This window comes from Polypterus senegalus, chromosome 6 (assembly GCF_016835505.1).
Source record: "Polypterus senegalus isolate Bchr_013 chromosome 6, ASM1683550v1, whole genome shotgun sequence".
NCBI lineage: Eukaryota > Metazoa > Chordata > Cladistia > Polypteriformes > Polypteridae > Polypterus > Polypterus senegalus.
Genome location: NC_053159.1, coordinates 164,460,049 through 164,484,797, shown reverse-complemented (window position 1 = coordinate 164,484,797; position 24,749 = coordinate 164,460,049). Strand labels below are relative to the sequence as shown.

The window sequence follows — 24,749 nt, the reverse complement described above, 5'->3', positions numbered from 1 at the left end:
TATGTCTTCCACTATCATTTAACTTTGGAGCCACAAAGTCCCGTATCCTTCATCCACCATCCACCATCATCCCCTCAAAACTCTTCTTCAAGCTTGACAACCTTTGGTTGGGGACGACCATCTGCAGATGGATTTTCTCTTTCCTCACAAACAGGTCTCAGGTGGTGAGAGTCTGCAAACACACGTCCTCATCACTCATTTTAAACACAGGAGCGTCGTAGGGCTGTGTGCTTAGCCCCCTCTTGTATTCCTTGTTCACCCACGACTGTGTTGCAGAACACGGCACAAACACCATAATCAAGTTTGCGGACGACACAACCATCATAGGCCTTACCACTGACAACGATGAGACGGCCTACAGAGAGGAGGTGCTGGAACTGAGTAACTGGTGCCTGGATAACAACTTGTCTCTTAACGTCAGCAAAACTAAGGAGATGATCGTGGACTATCAGAAACAGCAAGGCGGAGAACACCAGGCCATTTACATCAGCAGCGTAGAAGTTGAAAGGGTTGACAGCTTCAAGTTCCTCGGAGTAAACATCACCGTGGATCTCTCGTGGACCCTTCACATAGACACTGTGGTCAGAAAAGCTTGCCAGCAGCTCTACTTCCTAAGGAGGCTGAGGAAGTTTGGCATGAATGCCAACATCACCTCAAACTTTTACAGGAGTGTGGTCGAGAGTGTGCTGACAGGCTGCATTACCGTCTGGTATGGGAGCTGTTCTGCCAGCAGCCGGAAATCACTACAGAGAGTGGTGAAGGTAGCAGAGTACATCACGGGCAAGAGTCTCCCTGCCATTGAAGACATTTACCTCCATCGGTGCTTGTGTAAGACAAGCAGCATCATAAAGGACCACAGCCATCCAGCACGCCAGCTGTTCTCCTTGTTACCATCTGGCAGATGATACAGGAGTCTGGCTGCTCGGACTACAAGACTTAAGAACAATTTTTACCACCCGGCCATTCGACTCCTTAACAGCAACACCTGAACACCCACATACACTTACATCACACCTACATTGCACTACTCACACACAAACTGTACCTGCACACACTCGGAATACTGACTGGAACATGCATCTGCACTTTATGGAATATGCATTTGTACTTTATAAAAGATTATCTGTGCAATAACTGTCATTTGTACTTGCTGCTCATTCAACTCATATTGCTCTATGACTTCTTTTAAAACGTAGGCTGAGTGACTTGTTTTTCTCGTCATACACATTTCATTGTAATGTTGGCCCTGTGTTAGCCTATATATGACAAATAAAATAAAACTAAACTAAAACTATCCCTGGGACTCATCTGCTGCAAATATCCTCATGTGCCCCTGTAACTGTAGCGTGGCTTTACGTAGCCACACCATCTTCTCCATCCATCATCTGGACAGGTAAATTCTTAGCGGAGTTCTGATGAACTGCATAACTTAAAAGAAAAGCAGGCCTTTTTATAGAACAAGCCAAGCGTCTTAAATGTTAACCGCGGGTAGACAAACAAACCCTCAAAAAATCCTCGCTTTTTAAAGGGCCTGCACTCCTGACACCTACAATCAAGTTACGACTGGCTTTAAAAACAAACAGAATCAAATGAGCGATTCATGTGACGAATTGGAAGTTTTACAAAATAAACATACAGATGTATTTGTGGTGTTCGTGTTTCCATTACATAATCCAAATAGAGTGACTAGACTGAGTAGGCTTACATCATGTTTAATTTGGCCACATGGATTCAAAAATTCTGACGTAAGTCTCTCGACATGTACAAGCGCTCTGGAGAAGAACGGAAAGGTTTGCTGGCATTGCCATCTTATTCAAATTCCCGTACACGCATATTTTGAAAAGTTAACTTGCATGTACAGGTATCGACTGACCGAGCTAGTGACAGCACTAGCATGAACAGAAACAAGAGAGAGCTGACATGTGGCAGCCATAATCTTAACTAACCAATAACCATAAATAAAAACAGCGCATTAAATGCGAAAGTGCTGAGCCATACTACACCTAATATGACGGTTGTGCACAAATATATGGCAGTTTTTGATTGGATAGTATGGAGAGTTGGATTGAGTTAGAAAAGGAATACAGTAATCCCTCCTCGATCGCGGGGGTTGTGTTCCAGAACCCCCCGCAATAGATGAAAATCCGCGAAATAGAAACAATATGTTTGTATGGTTATTTTTATATATTTTAAGCCCTTAGAAACTCTCCCACACTGTTACCATTATTAGAGCCCTCTAGACATGAAATAACACCCTTTAGTCAAAAGTTTAAACTGTGCTCCATGACAAGACAGAGATGACAGTTCTTTCTCACAATTAAAAGAATGCGAGTCAGGAGCAGAGACTGTCAGAGAGAGAGAGCGCGAGAGAAAAGCAAACAATCAAAAAATCAATACGTGCTTTTGGGCTTTTAAGTATGCCGAAGCACCGATGTGATAAAGCGGCATTTTTTAGAGTAGCGTCCGTATCTTCTAGGCAAACAGCCCCTCTGCTCACACCTCCTCCGTCAAGCAGAGAGTGAGAGAGACGGAGAAAAGCAAACAATCAAGCACCGCTCGGGAAGCACATCGTATATAATTGAGGAGTTTTATTTAATACGTAATACATGCTCTGATTGGGTAGCTTCTAAGCCATCTGCCAATCTGCCCTTGTATGAAATCAACTGGGCAAACAAACTGAGGAAGCATGTACCATAAATTAAAAGACCCATTGTCCGCTAAATCTGCGAACCAGCGAAAAATCTGTGATATATATTTAGATATGCTTACATTTAAAATCCGCGATAGAGTGAAGCCGCGAAAGTCGAAGCGCGATATAGCGAGGGATCACTGTAATGTCAAAAAATGAATAATCAATGACATCTGTTTACAGGTCTGTAATGTTTAATGCTGCCCACTGACATCGTGCTGAATGCTGAGGGCTCCACTTTACAGCCAGTCTCAGCCTTTCAATATTTGTTGATGTTCTTCTTGATCTTGGTGGTCCAACAAAACAAACACACTAACTGTAGATTAGAATTAATCATGCCTCTTTAATGCAGCATTACAAGCCGAGACACATTAAACCTAATGCGAAATCGTGTTTCCACCTTAGTTAGACATTTAGGTTTCACGTATGCCATAACAGCAAACACTGATGAGCCTCCAGCCAGTTGTCCATGGCCACTGATACTGCACAGCACTGTCCGTACCCTGAGCCTATTCACTGACTTCTCACAACACCCCAAAAGTCATCACATCCGAGTGCCACACCCTGTACAAAACATCCCAGCATAAATTTGGCAAAAAGTTGAAGAGATTCATTTTCAGTCCACAGTTAAGAAAACTGGAAATGAAATGCTGTCCTACTATCATGGTCACCATGAGCTGGACTAGCGCTGTCTTTAGATTGTGGAGAATTTCTGCCACAAAAAGGGGAGCAGATATATTTCAAACCTGGGCCCACTGGACCGGCCTCACCCATAGCAGCCTGACCCCAAAATGTAGTGGCAGGCTTGCTGCCTGCACTGGCCTAAAAATGGGATTGAAGCGTTTTAAAGTTTTGGAACTTCACAGTTAAGTATAAGAGGGAAGTTGTGAAACCTTTGATCCCAAAGGACAACAAAAGCTGAGTTCCGTAACATTTAAAGAATTTATTTAAAGAGAAAGGAAATAACAAGAAGGCAAGGCAGGAAAAAGAGCAAAAATAGGGTTTGCTTAAACGTCAGAAGCTTTAAAGGAATACGCATGTTGAATGAAGTGACAATTGTTCATTTTCCCCGTGTGAGGACGGGTGTCTGTGTTTTGGTCATCACGGCCTGAAAGGCGCCTGAGGTGTTCTCCCTAATGGTGTCTGTGGCTCTGTCAGTGTGGTCATTTAAGTCCATATTCTTAAAGGGACAGAATATTCCACCCACAAATGACCTTTTTATGTTACTTGCCCCATGGAGTTTGTAGTGATGGCTGAGAAAATGGAGAATGAAGACAACAAAGTTTCACATATAACAGGGATCTGTGGTGACTAACACAGGACCACAGCAAACAATATAAAAGCCTGCCTGTTACTCGAGTCACACAGGCCACGTGTCCGTTCATGCAGTTGTTTGCGTACTTTGGGCAGAACACATGCGTTTTTTGCTAAAATAATATTAAATAAATGCATTCCTGAAAATCACAGCAGTGCATAGAGCATAGAAAATGTGCTCACACGGGATCAAGACGGGGGTCAGTGTCCTGAGATGAGGCAACGTGTGTTTTATGTTTTGTTATTGTTTGTGTTTATTTTGAATTCTCATTTTTCATGCCTTCACGTTATTTTTATTGTTTTATGTATTGGTGTACTGTGTCTTTAAATGTGCATTGTGGGCGGGGCCACCTACATTTAGGAGCCGCCCACAGCCCCATAAAGGCGGTGGAGACGGCCGATTGGTGGGAGTGATTGGTTATTGTGAATTGTGAGTATATTGTTTATGGATGGATTGTCTGTTTTCCTTTTTTTTATTTTGCTCTGTCTTAGCGGTCCGATTACTGAATTGTTTTTTTTGGGACTTGTTCACTCTGGATTGCCTTTTAGACAACTCCTTTAATGCATTTGTTTGCTCTGTGGCACTTTTGCTGCATTCTTTTGATATTGTTGAAGTAAATCTTCCCTTTGTAAAGATTTGTTTGTTAGCCCACCTTTGTACTAACTGTGGTTTCTTGGCACCCACCCTTAGTGGGGCTCTGATACTGATAGAAATGTAAAGGATATATTGGGGCTACATCCCATTTAGGCCTGCCATTAGGCTGAGAATTAAGCCTACTGAGGTGAGGCCTTTTCCTTTAGGCCTTGCACCTTTTTGCTTTCATGGAGGCTCCAATTCATGGCAGTCAAAACCAAACAATCCAACAAAATATCAGATGTTCATAAGCAATAATCAAACATATGAGCACAATGCAGAAGCTTCTCTTAAATACTAGCTGGGGCTCCTTTCCTAGGTGCATAATCAAGTGGCCCTGCCTCCTTAGGTTCTGTAGCAAGGAGACAGGGCAGATGACTAAGGAAACTACATGTAAAATTCAGAAATCCAAAATAATTCATTAATACAATGTCAAATAAAATCATAAAGTAAATAAAGACAAAACAAAACCGCAACTCCTAACAGCCATCCATCCATTATCCAACCTGCTATATCCTAACTACAGGGTTCACGGGGGGTCTGCTGGAGCCAATCCCAGCCAACACAGGGCGCAAGGCAGGAAACAAACCCCGGGCAGGAACTCCTAACACCTTACACAAAATTATCAATATAAAATACTAGCGGTTGTGTCCATCTGTCACATGATGACTCGCCAACCTCTGGGAACAGAACCTGATCATTTGTGTAAGACGTGATAAGTGCTGCTGAACCAACAAAATGTGGCCAGAGGTAACCTCCACACAGTTATCTGGGTTTGTGTCCTTCGTAAAATAATTCAATGACACCTCTTATTGGCTAACCAGAAAGGTAACAATATACAAGCTTTCGAGGCAACTCGGGCCCCTTCTTCCGGTAAGATGTGTTATGTCTTGGCTCAAGAAGGGGTCAGAGTTGCCTCGAAAGCTTGTATATTGTTACCTTTCTGGTTAGCCAATAAGAGAGGTGTCATTTTGCCTGACTTCTGACTACATCCATAAATGGCTAACACGGTACAACACCCTAGTACAATAATTCTTAATTGCAGAAGCCAATTACATGGCATGAACAGAAAGAACACGAGCCCCAGCATCTGTAGCACGCAACCTGCTGATACGTGTGAAATGTGGCTAGTGGCAGCCTCCGCAGAGGTATCGGGGTTTGCGTCGCAAGGGTGACTTGGCAAAGAGAAAATGACCTGTGAAGCAGATTGCATGATAGGAAGAAGAAAAATGATAACACAGCATCCACTGCATGCAACCTGCTGCTACTCGCAAAGCAGTGGAGCGTGAACCTTGATCTTGAGAGGCCCAGAGGTCTGCGTGTTTGCTAGTATTTAAAAAGGTGTACAAAAAATAAACCTGAAAGTAACGTAGGTGACCGCGGAGGCTGACCGCAGGGCTTGTGCAGAAGGACATGGAGGTGGGTTTTCTAGCAGCCTAGTTATAAAATCAAGACTCCAAGCGTGAAGTGGAGGGGATGAGGGGGTAGGACTTGAGAATGGGATAGAAGGGTGTAAAGCAAACGTTGTTATGTCTTCATTTCATTTTACTTTGTTTATTTCTGTTTTGTTCTTTTAGGAAAACAGCGGCCAGCAACAAGTCGAATCGTCCAGTGATCATTCTCCTTACACGTATCAGCAAACCAAGTAACATTCGGGTAGGTGCTGCCAGTGGCGGACATAACTTAACTGTAGGCTCTTAAAGAGGAGAGGTATGTAGTCGATGGGACGCGAGTTATGAGGCCGACTCCCGGGGGGCTCCATGCTGAGCAGGCTTTGCTTTGTGACCTGTCATTTGACGTGCTAGCCTGTTCACGTACGGTCATGTCAGTCGGCCGACTCTTTAATTGTGCGCTTCTCCCTGTGTCTTCCAGGCGTGAGCTGGGTGATTACCAAGGAGAGGAAGTAGTAGAAGAAGACAAAGAAAAAGAAGAAGAAGAAGAAGAAGAAAAAATTAAAGAGCAAATGAAAAGACTGAAACAATCATGGCTTCTTTTGATAGATTGTGCTTTAAGAATTTCTCTATATTTTGCACAAATTCCACAAAGATTTAATTTTGTTTATAATAAAAAAAAAAAAAACAACTGAAACAGACTATTTTTGGTATAAGTTCTATGAGGTGCATAAAAAGTGCTTACTTTCATCAAAAAGGATGCTAATTCTCTTAAAAAAAAAAAAATAGGTTTATTTTAATAAGAAAGTTTATTTTTACCAAGCGTTGTCACATTGACACAAGGCCTCTCTCTCTGTGTGTAGAGGATCATGTGACAGAACAAGGTGCATGACAAAACAGATTTTGTTTTTCTTTTTTTTGTTAATATTTTTTATTTCTTGTGTTGATTTTTTTATATTGTATTGAGATAGAGTTTTTTGGTTCCTCGATTTAAGTAGCCAAACCTTTTTTAAATGGTGTTCTGTGCTTGCTGTGTGAGTGTTTCTCTGGTGAAGTGTTGCAAGTCCTTTCTCGTTTGGTGGTCGTCTTTTTGTTGTTGTTTTTTGGTGTAGATTTGATCCGTCTTATTCAATTTGCCTTAAATTTGTTTCACACAGCTGTATAGATGACTATTGAGGTTAAGTAAGCAAGAATACTTTAAACTGAAATGCCTTGTAAATGAGCAACATAGGGCTTTTTTAGGAATAGTTCATTAAATCTGCTAAAACAATTAGGTGTTTTTACTGATGTTTTTTTCCCACTGATCTCTGCTGAATACTAATCAAAAGTAGTACGTTTAGAGTAGGTAGGTCAAAAGTTTTTGAGTGGAAAAAAAAAAATTGAAAATAAATAAATAAATACATTTTCTGAATGTTTTCTGATCCAGAGGAAATTTTAATAGGATGCAATGTTTGTAAGATCAGAAGGCTGGGTGTTTGAATGTGTTAGACATTATGCTGAATTATTCAATTTAACAAAGATGCGTTTTTTAAAATCTTGATGTTGTAGTTTAGCCTAAAATGAAATAGGAAGGGGGAAGGGGGTGTTTTTCATTTGTTTTTATTTTCATTTTTTATTTCTCTTTTTTTTTTTAAAAAAAAATTCAAATAGATTTATGATTGTGAAACAGCTAGCAAGCATAAATCATGCCGACTACGCTAAAAGTGGCAAGAGTTTTTATTGGTTTTTTTGTGTTTGTTTTTGTTTTTTTTGGTTAACGAAAGGCTGAGGGAGAGACGAACACGTAGATACTAGCTCCTTTTTAAGGAAAAAAAACCTAACAAAAAAAAAGATGGCACTTTCAAATTGATCACTTCACCAAAGACCTGTGAGCTAGCAAGGAGGTGAGAAGCAGGCGGGTTTCCTCTCGGCCGTTACATTTTAGGTAATCTTTGAACTTTTTTGTTTTGTCGTTTTTTTGTTTTTGCCGGACGAGTTTGCTGTTAGGAGAATGTGCCTTTTTTTGTACATTTGCAGTTAGTGTTTTCTAGTGTTATTGATGTATGGACACAAAAAAGCATGAAGGAAGATTGGGATCCAAGTAGTGCCACAATCACTACATCACTACAGAAAATGCAATACAAAAAGGAAGAGAAACAATTTGAAACTATGAAATTATTACACAACAAGGAGGATTTGCATTATACATTATGGAACAACCTCTGTTTTTTATTTAGTAGCTTTTGTATTTTAATCATAATAGCGTAAACAATTTAATGCGTTAAGTTGTCTTCCAAAAGACTGTGTTTTTACCTGGTCAGCAGAAATTGATCAGTTATCTACCTCAGAGTTTTATTTCTCTATTGTGTTGGGACGAGTTTGCTGGCCTCCTCGTCTCCACAGACCAAACTCTCTCGGCTCAGGAGCTGAAGATAAACAGGATTACTCTTTCTTCCAGTAGATATTTTACTTTTTTGATGGAATATTGTGTGTAGGCTTGTTTTAGCTGTGTTCAGACGTTTGGTTTCATAGTTTCAAAAGTAAGTGCTGCTTTCACAGATAGAGTCCAGTAGTTGATGAATTTCTCCAAGGGAAAAACAGAAAGAAAGGAAAAAAAAAAAAAAAAAGAAAAGCTCACACGTTGTGGTATTACTGGATCTGTGCTCCCTAAAATGTTGTTGTTGCGTAGTCAGAGTCCGGACAGAATCTCAGCAGCTTCCCGTACATTTTGGTTTGTTACCAAATTCAAAAAAAATCAATGAATAAAGTCATCCTACTTGAGTTGTTCGTATCGCCTAAGACTGAACCAGTGAGTACTGTTTAACAACTGAACTGTGTGCGTGTGCTGCTAGTGATGTCTGAACCAAGTGCCATACTCTGTCTGGAAAAGAGTTGGGAAAAACCTCTGTACATAAAGAAATACTCATTTAATTAAACACCGCATATTAAACAGCCATTAAATTATAAAAAGAAAAAAAATAATTTATGAAGAGAGACCTTTTGTACAGATTGTTTGAAAAAAAAAAAAAAAAAAGATTTTCATAGAGATGTCTATATGATCAAGAGAGTTAATTTTTTTATTTTGTTTTACATGTGCCACAAACTTGCCAGTGGTAACTTGTATGTCCGGTTAAAGAGAACTCTTTTTCTGTAGTTTTGTTTCTAGTACTTGTTAAAAACCAAAAAGACATTTTGAACTGTAAATTTAAATTAGATTGTTACTTAAGTTTTTTTTTTCTGTTTTATTTCTTTGAAAACTTTTGAATAAAAACATCGATTGAAGATGTGCCCATGTGTGTTTTATTTTTGGTTCGTTCTTTCTTTATATTGATTTTCATTTATTTTCTTTTTTCTGCCTAATGCACAGCACTGTATTCCGGGGGTCTCCAGCTCTAGTCCTGGTGGGCCACAGTGGCTGCAGGTTTTCATTCGAACCCCCTTCTTCATTAGTGACCAGTTTCTTCCTTTTGCAGTCGTTTTAATTAACTCTTTGAGGGCTGAACATTTTTTCCAAAAATAATAATTTTCAGGAAAAGCAATGGCTTCAGACTGAAATCAACATAAAACGTCTATTGCTGCATGCTGTGGCTGCCAGTTTGCCAGGAATGTGCGTCAGGCTTGCTGCCAGGCTGTCTTCACGTGACTGGGGCAGCAGCAGCGGTCACGGGTCACAGTGCATTGCAATCTGGTTTCTACCTCTTAAGTCCTCCAAGGTAAACAGTGCCATAGGCGTGTCAGCTTCATGAACCTGTTCAGCAGCACAATTAGCTGGGGACCAGTCAGCTGAAGCTGGAACCTCACGTTCGTTTTCGATTGCTTGTATCAAAATTGGAGTCTGACAAGTCATAGTGCAATTCAAAGAGAACAGGCAAAACGTCGTCCACGTAGTGTTTTGCTTCTGCTACGCATCTGCTTTGATCTCTCACCAGACGTCAATGCCATTTTGCCGTTCTTTGTGCCTTGCTCCTCACAGAAGCACAGGAAATCTCGGTCAAAACCAATGAAGCTAACTTTCCTTCTAGCAACGAGTCCAACGAAAACATAACGGTTGGTTTTGTCAAAGTTTACAGTTGATTACCATCGTCAACTCCTCCTTTTGACAAAAGTTGACATCAGCCCTGAAAGAGTTAAATAACGGGTTTAATTAACATCAAGAATCGGCTTCTCATTAAGAAACTGGTTGAAGTTTGAAATCCCAGTTTAGCTGCTCATCCGTTGGCTCGTTTCACATCTCATTTCTGTTTGACTGAAGAGGCAAATCAATTCAGAGAACTGAATCCTTAAAAACAGGGAAAAGGAGTTCATTAGCAGTGACGACTGATTAGAGGCGGGCTCAGAATGAAAACCTGCGGCCCACCAGGACCAGAATTGGACACCCCCGCCGTATTCTGAACCCTCCCTCTGTTTAGTAATCCTAAAGCCAACATTGAAAATCCTTCCCAAAAACGTAACATTACATACTAAATTAAATGTGTCTAATATAAAACAGTTATTAAATAACAAGTAATAGAAAAGTAAAGAATTAACAGAACTGATAGCTTTTTAAAGTCCTGGGGTCAAAACTGAACTAATCATAAACTCGGAACTAGGAGCTAAACTACAGGTGACGTCTCGTTACGAGATTTCACCTCCAATATGTCCGCTTTGCTGACTGCAGATGTTGATCTCGTTGCCAGGCCCTGTCGGCTTACACAAACGCTGAAAATCGCTGCTCATGTCAAGTGTATGGACCTCCCAGCCCACGCGTGTTGGCCCCTTGTTGTGACAGCCAATGGTGCGCTGCCTGATGGAGCTGCGGCTGCTGTATGAAGGGTAACGGGTACAGCGAGTTCAGCCACAACCTCATTTGTCTCTTTTTTCTCAGAGAGGGGAGCTTCTCTTGTGATTGCAGGGTTTCGTGTTCTTCGTCACCACAGTCTGGACCCTCTACTTCCAGTTGTACACACAGAGCCCGTCAACTGCGACCAAAGACAAAAGCGAACCTGTTTTTGATTTTATCAGATGGAGTCAATGTCAATTTATTTGTATAGCACATTTAAAACAACATAGCAATGCTGCAGCCAAAGTGCTTTACAATAATAGAATAAAAGAAAAAACAATAAAACATAAATAGTAATAAAATATATGAACATAAAATAAGATAGATGATGTTATATGATCACAAAGAGGAAACCATCAGTATTACTGAAGGTCACTGAATGCAAGTGACTAGAAGTGAGTTTTTAATCTCGTTTTGAACTGTTCAATTGTAGACGACTCCTTAATATGATGAGGTAGAGAGTTCCACAGGCGAGGGGCAGCAGCTGCAAAGGCCCTGTCCCCCTTGGTTTTACATTTGGTGCGAGGGACAACAAGAGACAACTGACCAGAAGATCTAAGCACTCTGCATGGCTGGTGTAAAACACACAATTCAGATAAATAGGCAGGAGCAAGCCCATGTAAAGATTTAAAAACTAGCAGCAAGATTTTAAAATCAATTTGAAAACTGACAGGCAGCCAGTGTAAAGAAGCTAAAATAGGAGAAACAGATTCATACCTCCTTGCCCCAACCAGAAAGCGAGCGGCAGCATTTTGGACCAGCTGTTACCTGAGTATCAGAGATTTGTTAATCTCAGAATAGAGCGAATTGCAATAATCGAGGCGAGAAAAAATAAAATAATGAGTAGCTTTCTCAAGATCTTTAGAAGATAAAAAGGCTTGATCTTACCTAATAGACGAAGTTGGAAAAAGCAACTCTTGACTACAGAATTTACTTGTTTTTATTAATTTTATTACAATCCATACAAAACAATCAAGTTTTTACAAAAAGAAAAATAGAGTTAAGAACAGATCGATCCCCACCCCTGAGAGAGAGAGCAAGCCAAATAACGTTAAATTGAAGGCTTGTAAACATACCTAAATTAGTAAATTCTCTGTGCTTTATGAACTTATTTTAAAATATTACTGATTAGATCCTGCCATGTTTTGAAAAAAGTCTGTACGGATCCTCTAACTGAGTATTTGATTTTTTTCTAATTTTAAATAATATAACACATCGGTTTCCCACTGACTTAAAAGAGGAGAGTTTGGGTTCTTCCAGTTTATCAGAATGAGTCTGCGTGCCAACAGTGTAGTGAATGCAATCACAATTTGTTTGTCCTTCTCCACTTTAAGCCCCTCTGGAAGAACCCCAAACACCGCTGTTAATGGGTTAGGAGGGATTGTGAGTCCAAGGCTGTCTGAAAGGTAATTAAAAATGTTTGTCCAGAATAATGTTAATTTGGTGCAGGCCCAGAACATGTGACCCAGTGAGGCTGGGACTTGGTTGCAACGTTTCTCTTACTTGTTTCTCAAAAGAGAGGTTACTATCAAAGGTAACACCAAGATTGCGGACTTGAGGTTTGGAAAAGACAGAGAAAGAGCCGAGAAGTCCAAGACCAATTTGGGCTTTAGCTGGTGGACCCACTATAAGCACCTCCATTTTATTTTGGTTCAGATCAAGAAAATTATTAGCCATCCAGGATCTTAGTTCAGACAGACGGTTGTGGAGTTGATTTGTTGCAGAGTTGCAGACGGAGTCACTCAGCTTGTCACATTAGGCGATCGATCAGCTTCATCCTTAGCGCACCAGCCTCTCCCTCTGACTGGCTACGATTATATACATGATGGCTACGAGTGAAAACTGCTGGAAGAGTCGCCACACGTGACGCGGCCTTAAGCCAAACTGGGATTCTAATGACATCCAGCCAAAGCCAGAACTCCTTTGGCCAAACTTGAATTATCTCTAATATTAACCGTACAAAAACTCCACAAGATAATAACCAAAGAAATGAGCCGAAACAAACCCTGAAACAGGCGAATGAAACCGAATCCACTAATAGAGAGCCATGAGACCCCCTCAGAGGCGGCGCCACAGCAAAGCACCGAGGCCTGAAACGCTCCTTCTGCGTCCCCCATGACCACCGGAGGGCCATTGATGGGATGGGCAGAGTGGACTGGGATACGGTGGACCTCAGGGTGAAGCTCAATAGAGCTCCTCTACATTCTGAGGGGATTCATATTTTAAACCACATCTTCCTGAACTTTCCAGGGTTCGTGTTTAACTTTAATACGATTTCTTTTACATTGAGTATTATTATTTCCATTAATGGGTTTGTTCACCACATGGGGTCTCCATTTTGTTTTTTACAGTCAGGGTTCACAGGGGTCCCTGTTATGTCGTTTTTATGGATCTCAAGACCTTGCTGTACTCGATAGTTTAGTATCCTTTGAGTTTGATACATTTAGAAGTTCTAACAATACAAAAATATTACATTTTTTTCTTTTTAATTAATTCCACACAGTGCCTGTTAGGTAAGCCAGTGTGTCCAGTAGTACGTTACGCAAAACCAGAATGAGGTGAAGACAGAAATCGGCTTCTTAAAAACCTGTGTCTAGATGTGCAAGTCCACTTGTGGAATTCTTCGTTGACAAAGTGCGCCGCCACCTGGCAGACGTCCTCATTGACCGCCGTGAACCCAAAAACTGGCGTTGACGAGCTGGGAGGATTTTCTCGTGTTTTATAAATACGTTTAGTCCTTTTGTGTTCTGTGAAGTAAGTAACATCCATGCCCTTTTTAGAGCTTCGGCCTGAAGATTCAACATAAGGACACACGATGACACTAAAGCGACATTTTATTAATACGTTTCTATTACCGGACCGCATGCAGCGCAGTCTTTACTGCTTGACTGTGCAAAGTAGCAGCCTACCAGTATGCGCGCTTCTTGTTTTACATCCAGAACTGCTGGGATGATAATAATAATAAAATAATAATAATACAGGTGGTTAAGTATCGTGTCAGTTTAATCATTACTTTAAAAGCAACTACAGGCCAGTAAGCTTAACATGCATCACAGGAAAAATAATGGAAGGAATTATGAAGGATAAGATTGAGCAACACATGGCAAGGACAGGAGTTATTCTGCACAGTCAGCATGGGTTCAGAAGAGGGAGATCGTGTTTTACTAACATGTTGGAATTCTATGAGGAGGCAACAAAAGGATACGATCAAAGTGGAGCTTATGATATTATTTATCTGGACTTTCAGAAAGCATTTGATAAGGTGCCACATGCGAGGTTGGGCATCAAGTTAAAAGAAGTGGGAGTTCAGGGTGATGTTTTTAGATGGGTGCAGAATTGGCTCAGACACAGGAAGCAGAGGGTGATGGTGCGAGGAACCTCATCAGAACTGGCCGATGTTAAGAGTGGTGACCAGCAGGGGGCAGTGGGTCAGTGCTAGGGCCGCTGCTATTTTTAATATATATAAATGATTTAGATAGGAGTATAAGTAACAAGCTGGTTAAGTTTGCAGATGATACCAAGATAGGTGGATTAGCAGATAATTTGGAATCCGTTATATCATTACAGAAGGACTTGGATAGCATACAGGCTTGGGCAGATTTGTGGCAGATGAAATTTAATGTCAGTAAATGTAATAAAGTATTACACATAGGAAGTAAAAATATTAGGTTTGAATACACAATAGGTCGAAAAATCGAGAGTCCACCTTATGAGAAGGATTTAGGAGTCATAGTGGACTCCAAGCTATCAACTTCCAAACAGTGTTCAGAAGCCTTTAAGAAGGCTAACAGAATGTCAGGTTATATAGCGCCTTGACGTGTGGAGTACAAGTCACAGGAGGTTCTGCTCCAGCTTTATAACACACTAGTGAGGCCTCATCTGGAGTCCTGTGTGCAGTTTGGGTCTCAGGGCTACAAAAAGGACATAGCAGTGCTAGAGAAGGTCCAGAGAAGAGCGACTAGGCTGATTCCAGGGCCACAGGGGATGAGTTATGAGGAAAGATTAAAAGAGCTGAGTCTTTATAGTTTAAACAAAAGAAGATTAAGAGGAGAAATGATTGAAGTGTTTAAAATTATGAAGGGAATTAGTGCAGTGGATTGAGACTGTTATTTTAACTCTTTGAGGGCTGAATGTTTTCATGAAAAATTCAGTTTTCTGAAAATCACACAAAGCAATGGTTTCCCACATAGATCAACATAAAATGTCTGTTGCTTCATGCTGTGGCTGCTGTTGACGCATGTTAGTCATCTCTGGAGGCAGTGGCTGCGTGGGGGCACCTCGTTGGTCAGCAGGATTTCACGATGGGCCGGCTGCCTGGCTGTCTTAGCACAGCAGGTGGGCAGTGGTAGCAGACGCAGTGTGACGCAATATGGTTTGTACCTCTTGTCATCATAAGTGGTGGTCCTCCCAGGCGAACGCTGCTGTAGGCGTATCAGCTACACGAACGTGTTGCGCACCACAATGAGCTGGGGACCAATAGGCTGATGCTGGTACCTCACTTTCATTTTAGATATCCATCTCCAGAGTCTGATTCAGCGATAATACATACAACTTTCATGGAGTATTTTAATTTGCACATTCGCTCTGGTCTCTCGCCAGATGTCAGTGCCATTTTAGAAGTTGTTTGCTCTTCGCTACTAGCGCACGCGTACGGAATCGAGGTTAAAACAAAGCTATGTAACGTTCCTTCTAGCAAAGAGAGTCGAGCTAAAATGTAAGGGTGAGTTTTGTTGCAGTTTACAGCCCATTGCCGTCCTCTACCCCTGAATTCCGACAATAGTTGACATCAGCCCTGAAAGAGTTAAAATGAGTTCATCAAGAACAAAGTCAAAGTGAACTTTATTGTCATCTCAACCATATACACGTATACAGATAGACGAAATTGAGAAGCTCAGGGTCCACAGTGTAACAACATGATGTGCAAATAATACATTAAAAATAGAATTAAAATTTAAAAAATTAAAACACAAACAAGACGTTGTGCAAAGATAGGACAAAGAAGTAGCAGCAATATTGATGTGTAAGATATGTAATATAATAAATAATAAATAATAGATATAGATAATACAGAAATTATCAGTGTACTAGGCTGACCCGCCTTTTAAGTTGACCACTTCTTAAGGCAATTCAATATGTAGATCAATTTGATATTTTATACAAACTCATTCATTTGGTTATATTGCATTTGAGCGGGATTACTTTAATACTCGTAGTTTCCGTTATTTTTGTGATGAAATTTAAACTTTTTCTCTATATTGAGGTCGCCCTTTTGAACCCCCCTGATATTTACTACGTGGTGAGGCATTTGTACTCCATCAACATGAATTATTTCCAGAGACATAATTTTGTCTATTTTTCCAGTGCATCGTGCACAAAAGCAAAGGAACAATTGGAGCACCAGAACTCTGCTCACGTCATGTCGCTTCGTACCGCAAGCTGCAAGTAGTAAATCTGTGATAAGTGGAATACCGCTACGCTTTCCACTCACGGGACGGAAGGACAATCCCGACCGCTTTTATATAGTAAGAAAGAAGAAGAAGAAGAACTACAAATCCCATCGTGCATTGCAAAATGGACAGGGCGTGTGTGAAACTTGGCGTCTGCGTAGCACTCACGGGACGGAAGGACACCCGACCGCTTTTATATAGAAGGATGATAATAATTGTTTAAGACGTGTGTAAACAATGACAGGTCAGAATGGTTCACAGCAGAAGGATATCAAGAGTGTCAAAATCCTTAAAGGTCAGTATGAGATTTTCACTTCTTTTCTACATGCACACTCATCTTTGCAGGACAGTGGTTTTTATGTATAAAAGTTCTGTTTTTAGAGGTGGTTGAGGCCGTGTGGAAGTTCCCAGGGGGCAGCCTGGTGTTAAGGAGTCTAACAGCTACGGGGAAAAACTCTTGTGCAGCCTGGCAGATCTGGCTTTGATGCTGCAGTATCTTCTCTTGGATGGCAGAAGTGTGAAAAGTCCATGTGAGGGGTGTCAGGGGTCCTGCTCAATGCTGCAGGCCTTGCGGACACTGCGTTTGTAAAATATGTCCTGTAGTGAAGGGAGAGGCACCCCAATAATGTTCTCTGCTGTCCTCACTATCCTTTGCAGGCGCTTGCGGTCGGATATGTTGCAGTTGCCATACCAGACAGTGATGCAGCTGGTCAGGACACTCTCCATGGTGCCTCTGTAGAACATGGTGAGGATGGAAGGGGGAAGACCTGCTCGCTTCAGCCGCCTCAGGAAGTGTAGTCTCTGCTGGGCACAGAGGAACAAGGAGACACAGTTGGCAACTTGTTAAGGGTAAATTTCGCACAAACATTAGGAAGTTTTTCTTTACACAAAGAACGATTGACACTTGGAATAAGAGACTAAGTAGTGTGGTAGACAGTAAGACGTTAGGGACTTTCAAAACTCGACTTGATGTTTTCTTGGAGGAAACAAGTGGATAGGACTGGCGAGCTTTGTTGGGCTGAATGGCCTGTTCTCGTCTAGAGTGTTCTAATGGTCTAAAAAGTGACATCTAACACGTCACTCTACTGTCCGTTCAGCTCATCAAAATAAACGCAGTGATTTTTAAAATACTGAGACCGACTGTTCCAACCAGGAGGAGGAATAATGCGATGCACTCGAGTATTTGCTTCAGGAAATTGATCTTTGTGGACGCTTCCACTCCTTTTACCATTGGCTGCCGCCAGGGTGTGTGAAGCTAAGGGAGCGTAAGTGATGTGCCAGCTACGAGATCGCTAACCAGAGAAGCAGGTCACTCCCTGATGTGAGTAAGAGGGTCTCTCAAGCGCCCTAAATGCACTCCGTGTAAATCGTGAATGGTTTCTCTCGCAGTTCTTTCCTTTCAGTTTCTGCCTTCTCTTTCAGATGCGTTCTTCACTCCTAGCTGTTTCTGTTTTATTTGGACTTTTCTACTGTTTGTTTGGTTTTTTTTCCATTTCTTTCAGAATGATCTTTCTCACATTTATGTTTTAATACGGTATTTTCATGTGTGCGGCCCAGTGGTGATGTCACCTGTTCCATCTCTGTGTTTAGTGGGTTCCCTCTTTTCAGAAATGACGTTTGGTGTGTTGGTATGTTTGTCCGTTTTCAAACGCAATGACTTCTCTTTTCTTTTTTCTTTTTTTTGACAGAATGAAGAGACCAGCAATCACCGTGAGCTCCAGAGGGATTTCACAGTCGGTGTCGGAAAAGCTGCAGTCGCACGTCTCACAAGATGAATTAAAACCCTTGTTTATTATGTCCTGAGCATCGTAATATTTTTAAAGTGGGGGGCACAAGGAGGTCCCAGGGGGCTGACAGACACACACCTGCATACAGCAGCCTGGTGGGCTCCCACAGCTCCCTGATCCCCCTCAGTTATTGATAGGCTTGTATCAAACTCCCTGTACACGCCGATACTCCTTTGTGTATTAAGACTGAGCCACCGTATTTCACGTTTTGGGCCTGCATGTTAGAGAAGAGTTGCGTCACGTTGGGCCATCTTAATCTTTACACTTTAGTGGCACGACAGATGCATCTGCTAAATTACAATGTAAAGAGTAAAACAGCATCATTAGGTAAACATCACAGCAAATTCCATTCATTAGATATAAATAAAGTGCCAACGTTGCCAGTCAGTTTCACTCCTGTGCCTGCATCAACTGCATTTTAACAAAGGCATCCATCTTGTCACAAAACTGTGAAGGTGAAGGTGAACCCAACATGGCGTCCTGTGCACATCTAAAGTGTGGGTGGAGTTTTGATTTTTTTTTCAAAAAACGAAATTATTTTAATGGCACATGTGCTATAGAGTAGTTTGTCTTGTTAACACTGAGTAAGTAACCAGCCGCCGTACCACCCACACTTCAGATGAGGTCACCCACCTCAAGCTTGGCCTGTTCAGGCCTGACCAGTACTTGGATGAGAGACCACCTAGGAAAAGCTTGTGCTGCTGCTGTAAGAGGTGTTGGTGAGGCCAGCAGGAGGTCTGTGTGTGGATCGCAGTGCCCGAGTGCAGTGATGGGGACACAGTGCTGTCAAAATGGTGCCATCCTTCAGATGAGACGTAAAACTGAGGCCCTGCTCTGTGTGGTCATGAACGATCCTTCATAAATTGCAGAGTGAATCCCGATGTCCTGGATAAATTGCCCACCATGGCCTAGTCATTCTGGCCCCCTAATCATCTCTTGGTTCTAAATGGTTATCTCTCTCTCTCAGCTAATGTGTGGTGTGCTGACTGGTGCAGAAATGGCAGCCGTCACATCATCCAGGCGGAGGCTACACATTAGTGGTGGTTGAAGTGACTCCTCACTCTCTAAAGCACTTTGAGTAGCGAGAAAAGCGTTATCTTATATATAAACGTCTACGCGTGAAAGTGTGTCTGTCTGTCTGTCCGGCCCGGAAGTGAGAGGTGGAGTCGGGCTATGGAAACGGAAAACTCGCTTAGCCGCTATTAACAAAAGCGAGGCCAGCACGTCGGCAAAACGAAACCTCAGAAGAAAGACAAAGTCGCTTAGCCGCTAACATCGGCAGAATGGTATCCCTTTTACTTTTCCTCCCACCGCATCCTCCTAGGAGAGCGATACTTTCTAGGACCAGCACGGCCTTACACAGCTTTCTATAATTATAAATGTCGAGCCTACGCTCTCTGTGCACGGGTGCCCTCAAACTTGCATCCAAGGGGGTCAAACTCAGACCCCGGAGGGCGGCAGTGACTGCCACTTCCTCTGCTAATGCTGACAGAGCCTTTCATGGTTTTAGTTTTTTTTACCAGTAGCCAAATAATGAAGCAGTGCAATGGCAGGCGCTCGAGCCCACAGATGACCAGGCTAAGTGAGCAGCAGAGCGGCGTGAGAGGTGAAGTGACGTGGCAACGGCCTTAGGTGGTACTTTGGTCAGGGCAGCGTTTTCAGTATGAAGCGTAGCAGTTTACACGCAGATCAAGTGCCTCGTTCATCCCTCCAGCTGCCAGTTCCACTGCGTTGTGACCCAGCGAGCGTCCGATCGTCAAATCAGCTCTTGTGTAGACCCGTCAGTAACGACCAATCGTATTGTGTCGTGTATCGAGTGTCACCAGTAACAGACGGATAAGCAGTCACAGAGCTCAATGGCTCAAACAGAAGTGGGGGAGATTTGTTTGTAATGCCCACCTTGTGTGTCTGACGCTGGTCTCCTTCATACATTTGGAGTGGGTGGGAGCAGTTAGACGACTCACTGAGTGACGTGTTTGTAAACCAATCCAGTGCCTCGTGAAGGTAGGGGCGGAGACTGTGAACTGCACTGTTAGCGACTGTGATGAGGCAGAGAGCCAGCGTCTGATTACGATGTCTCCTATTAAACATAAAAATGTGTGGTGTGTGTGTGAAGAGCGCATTGCATGTGTTAAAAATAAACAACCTGTTGCAAGCAGAAGACATTGCTGTAAAATCAGATTATATATTGGCACTTGAAGACATCAGTGGACGAGTAGTAGATGTGAATGATTCATGGTCACAGTACAGCTGGAGTAGATGGAGGCCAAAAGAACTGGCAGTTAAAATCATGAAGATGTGAACTGAAGAAGTTAGCGATGCACCACACTCCGTCTGCCATGAAGAGATGCGGATTTCAGTACTCAAAACACCCGAATCAACAACAGCAGTAAAGCACAGGCCTTGTCATGGAGTGAAGAGAGTTAACGCGACTGTCTAACTGGAAATGCCAACGGGCCGTGCGTCTTAACACGCCGGATATCCACAGACCGCAGTGCTCACCTCCACTCTTTAGGTGCCATTGCTGTGCCATCAGTGACTCATTAGTTAACGTGGCAGACAGAAGGACTTCTACATGTTTATGTCTGTCTCCGCTGCTCATTAGTTTTTATGCTTCGGTTACCTTGAGCTCCTGATTGGACAGCAGCAGTTTTAGCTTTTCATTTTCCTGCAGTATCAAGTCTTCTGCTCAGTTTTTTTTCTGCTCATTCACTGAAACCCCAGCAGTTTAAAGAGCGCGGACTGGAGGGATTGTGAGCGGGCGCTTTAGGAAGAAGCCCCGTGGGTGGATTGTGCTCGTCACTACACTCCTTGTAATGCGTTGTCTCCAGATGTCAGTTCTCATTTCAGAGTCACACAAAACTCGTCTTTACGTAATCCTTTAAATTTTTTCACATTTTTTCAAAAATCGTGATGTTTATTATTTTGCCAATTTTTACGAAGGCGTACTGTATTTTATCATGAAGCCTGTGTTGCATTGCATGTGGATTTAGTGGTCCTAGTGTTCCCCAGATGACATTATTTAACACACCGGCCTTGTAAGATCACATTTGCACCTTCATACGTGATCTGTCCCAATAAAATATCTGAAAAGAAAAAAGTGAAGGAATTTCTGAGGAGTACGGATCTGCTCTGGTCTGCAAAGCATTTGGGTGACAATTTAAAAAAACAAAGGAACTCCATTTTGGAAATGACTGTTGTGGCCGAATGAAAGGGAGGGGGGCTGGCATACGCTGATACATGGCTGACACCTCAGCACCATGGAAATGAAATAAAAACTAAAGACAAGACTTGCTGAAGTAAAAAGGTGGCCTTCCAGGACTGTTGGAGAACCCTGAGTTAGTTGGTCATCTGCTGGCTTGCTTTACTTCTTTGTATTGTTTGGCTGCCAGTTAAGGTAAAAAGAAGCAATAAAGCAAGTCAGTTATCCATCCATCCATCCACAGGGTCACGGGGGTCCGCTGGAGCCAATCCCAGCCAACACAGGGCACAAGGCAGGAACCAATCCCGGGCAGGGTGCCAACCCACCACAGCAAGTCAGTTATAATTAAATTAATTAAAGAAGTCTATTAAGTTAGCAACAGTAACTTACTAAGACAGTGAATGAAATGAAAAGCGGAACCAGTGAGGCTCGAAGCGCTACCATCCTGGGACAAGAGGGGGCGCTGCAGCTCACCAAGCTTGGCTTTCCATCTGCAGCTGAGACAATGCCTGGCCACGCCCCGGAAAGCCTAAAGGCCACGCCCCTTCCCCCACATATATCAGCCGTCCTGATGGAAGTGGCTGTCTCTTAAAGTGTTAAGACCTCCTCCGCCATTGATAGCATTGGTGCTTATTGTTGCCAGCAGACGCCAATTCTTTGCTTTTATATCTTTTGTTGTCTTTTTATTTTTTGTGGCATTTTATTGGGATGACTGGGGGGAAAACCCAAAATCTTGAATCTGCGTCCGACCAGTCTGTTCACATATGCACAGTTTTATCACTTCAGATGAAGAGCAGTTGGCTCTTTTTGTTTTGTTGCTAAAGAGATTTGAAGCAGAACAGCATTTTAACTTGAGACTTTATACATTTTTACAGATCACTCTGATAAAAATAACAGCTTTGTGGCGGGGGGAGTCCACTCAAGTCAAACAAGGGGGGAAGCGTATTTTTAGGAGTAGCTGCACATCTCAAATGTTGCAGCAGACGTGTTTGAGCAAGTCAGTCACACAGAGCAGGACTGTGCTGACCACAAAAAGCTTGTCTTCCTCGGCTCTGATGCCCATGCTGTAGATGTGGCCGACTGAGCAAATTCAGGAGCAATGAAGAAAACCGGAGAACCCAAGAGAAGCCCACACAGACATGCCAGCCCACTTCCAGTGCCCCGTGATAAACCCTGGCTATCCACACCCCTGAACTGGGTAAGTATGCCTTGTGCAACAGCCATCTAGAGTGGCATGGAGGGGGCACCGGTGGTGACAAGTCTGTCACCAGAGACAGCCAGGGTAGGACTGCAGCTGTTCATCGAGGTGGGAGAGGAAGGAAAATGTTCAGCGCTGTGCAGGTTCCTTAGTGAATGAAGTTACTAAATATAAATATATAATATAATCCAGAAATTAGACAAGGACAGTGACTACAACACATTTTCAGTCTAATCACTGGATTCTGACAGCACCACATTACAACTGTTCACTTCTGGGACTTTGCCACAAGAGGGCACCATGGGCTTATTTCTTTAGGGCAAATCGTACTTTCTTCATTTTTGTTTTAGATACTGCCATGTTTAGTTTTGTTTTTCACATTTGCTACTTTTTAAATTATTTTTGTAAGTATACTTTATTCATATTTTTTTTTTTTTTGCTTCAACATGGGTAGGTAATGGTTAGCGTCGCTGCTTCATAGATCCGCTGCCCAGGGTTTAAACTGGTGGATCTAAACTGGCCCGGTGTGAGTCTTGTGATAGACTGGCACCCTTTGTCCTGCCTTGTGCCTACAGCTGCTCCCTGTGACTCTGAAATGGATTAATGGCTTTGACAATGTTAAAGTGTACATAGGACTGAAATATATATATATATAATATAATATACAGTATATACACAGAGACATACAGTAATGTCAAAAGTAGGTCTACAGTCGTTCGTATGGAAAAGGAAATGCAGGTTCTGATTATTGCAATGGCTTGATGGCACAGTGGCACAGTGCACTTGGGTACCATCTCATAACTGCTCAAATTGCTGGCCTTCATTATTTGTACATTCTTGTAGTCTACTTGCTAATAAGGAGACCAATAATACAAATAAACAATACACTGACTAATAACTACATAACAATAGGTTGTATGCATTCACGACTTTAAAGCCATTTTTGCCCGCCATACATTTAGTGCTAATAAAAAGCATTAGTCACCTTGGACATTTTCACATATTTTTATTATACAACATTGAATCTCAGTGGATTTTTGACTCTGTAAAATAAGACTAAATTAATTAAAAGTATTAAGTCCAAAATGATTGCCCTTTCTAATAATATCATGACACTCACTCCTAAATCCTCACCGGTACAGCAAATTGGGTTTCGAAGTCACAGAATTAGTTGGACGGCAGTCACCCGTCTGATTGTAGTCTAAGACCACCCGAGGGTCCACATTGTGGAGACTCAGTATGGTGGCCTGGCCAGGGGATGGAGACAAGAAAACCTCCACGCCACTGAGCATCAGTTGGAGTCCAGTGAAAGAAATGTAAAGAGCTGTGTATCAAACACGGAGCGGTGGTCATGACAGAAGATGGCGAGTGAGGGAGACCACTGAGACCTCTGAAGGAGTGACAAGTTACAGAGACTAAGACTGGAGAGACGACAGCTGGTGCTTCACCAGTCACAGCTTTATGGCAGAGTCACAAAGAGAGACAACATGTCGGCTGGAGTTTCCACTCGGTCAGTTGGAAGAAGGTCCCGTGATGTGACGAGACCGAGACTGAGCGCCACGTTTCAACAGCACACATGATCATAAACACACCGTCCCCAGCGCGAAGCCTGGAGGGGGCAGCAGCAGGCTGTGTGGATGCCCCTCCCCAGTGGACCCTGGAAAGCTGGCGAGGGTAAAATGAACACAACCCTGATGGAGTGTGCAAAACTTGCAATCAGGAAGAAGGTTTGGGTTCCAGCAAGACAAATCCCAGCGTCGATATCGGGTAGTGGCCGAGTCAGAGTCCAGTGGAGAACGTGAGGCTGTGCAGTCCTGATGAGAGACCTGCACACCGACCCACAGCTAAATCCTGACCTGTCCGTTCTTTTGTGTTTTATATTCATTAGACCGCCTTGTGGAGATCTCTTCTCACTTTGACATTCATGAGTCTTTATCTGCTCATCAGGGTCAACAAAGCCCAATGAAACCCCCCGTCACTTAACATCCTACAGCAATAAAATGTGAACTCTTGTGCTGAGCGCTGCGTTTGCTTTGTACAGACAGAATCAAATGAAAACACGGGGGGCTCCCAGCACAGGTGCTGACCGACTTCCAGGGCCCCACAATTAGGATTACGCCAGTCTAGGAAGTGAACACAAATTTATAATGAAATTTTCCACAACATGGATGAATTTACTGTGAAAATCGCCCAAACACTGTGACATTCCCACCTGTCATGTCACGCACAAAACTTGGGGTGGGTTTAACATAAATATGATTTACTGGCGGGCGGCCGCAGACACCTCAA

The 24,749-nt window shown here is 42.5% G+C and overlaps 1 protein-coding gene across 7 annotated transcripts in view; it reads left to right on the top strand.

Moving 5' to 3' along the window:
* Window positions 1-8,634, top strand: part of rbms1a (RNA binding motif, single stranded interacting protein 1a) — a 493,792-nt gene extending 485,158 nt beyond the window's left edge. For all 7 annotated transcript variants that reach the window (XM_039757486.1, XM_039757481.1, XM_039757480.1 and 4 more), the window contains exons 13-14: window positions 6,215-6,293; window positions 6,510-8,634. In XM_039757486.1, the coding sequence (XP_039613420.1) occupies window positions 6,215-6,286 (72 nt within the window). In that variant the 3' untranslated portion in view covers window positions 6,287-6,293; window positions 6,510-8,634. The remainder of the gene's footprint in view (window positions 1-6,214; window positions 6,294-6,509) is intronic.
* The last annotated feature ends 16,115 nt before the right edge of the window (window positions 8,635-24,749 follow it).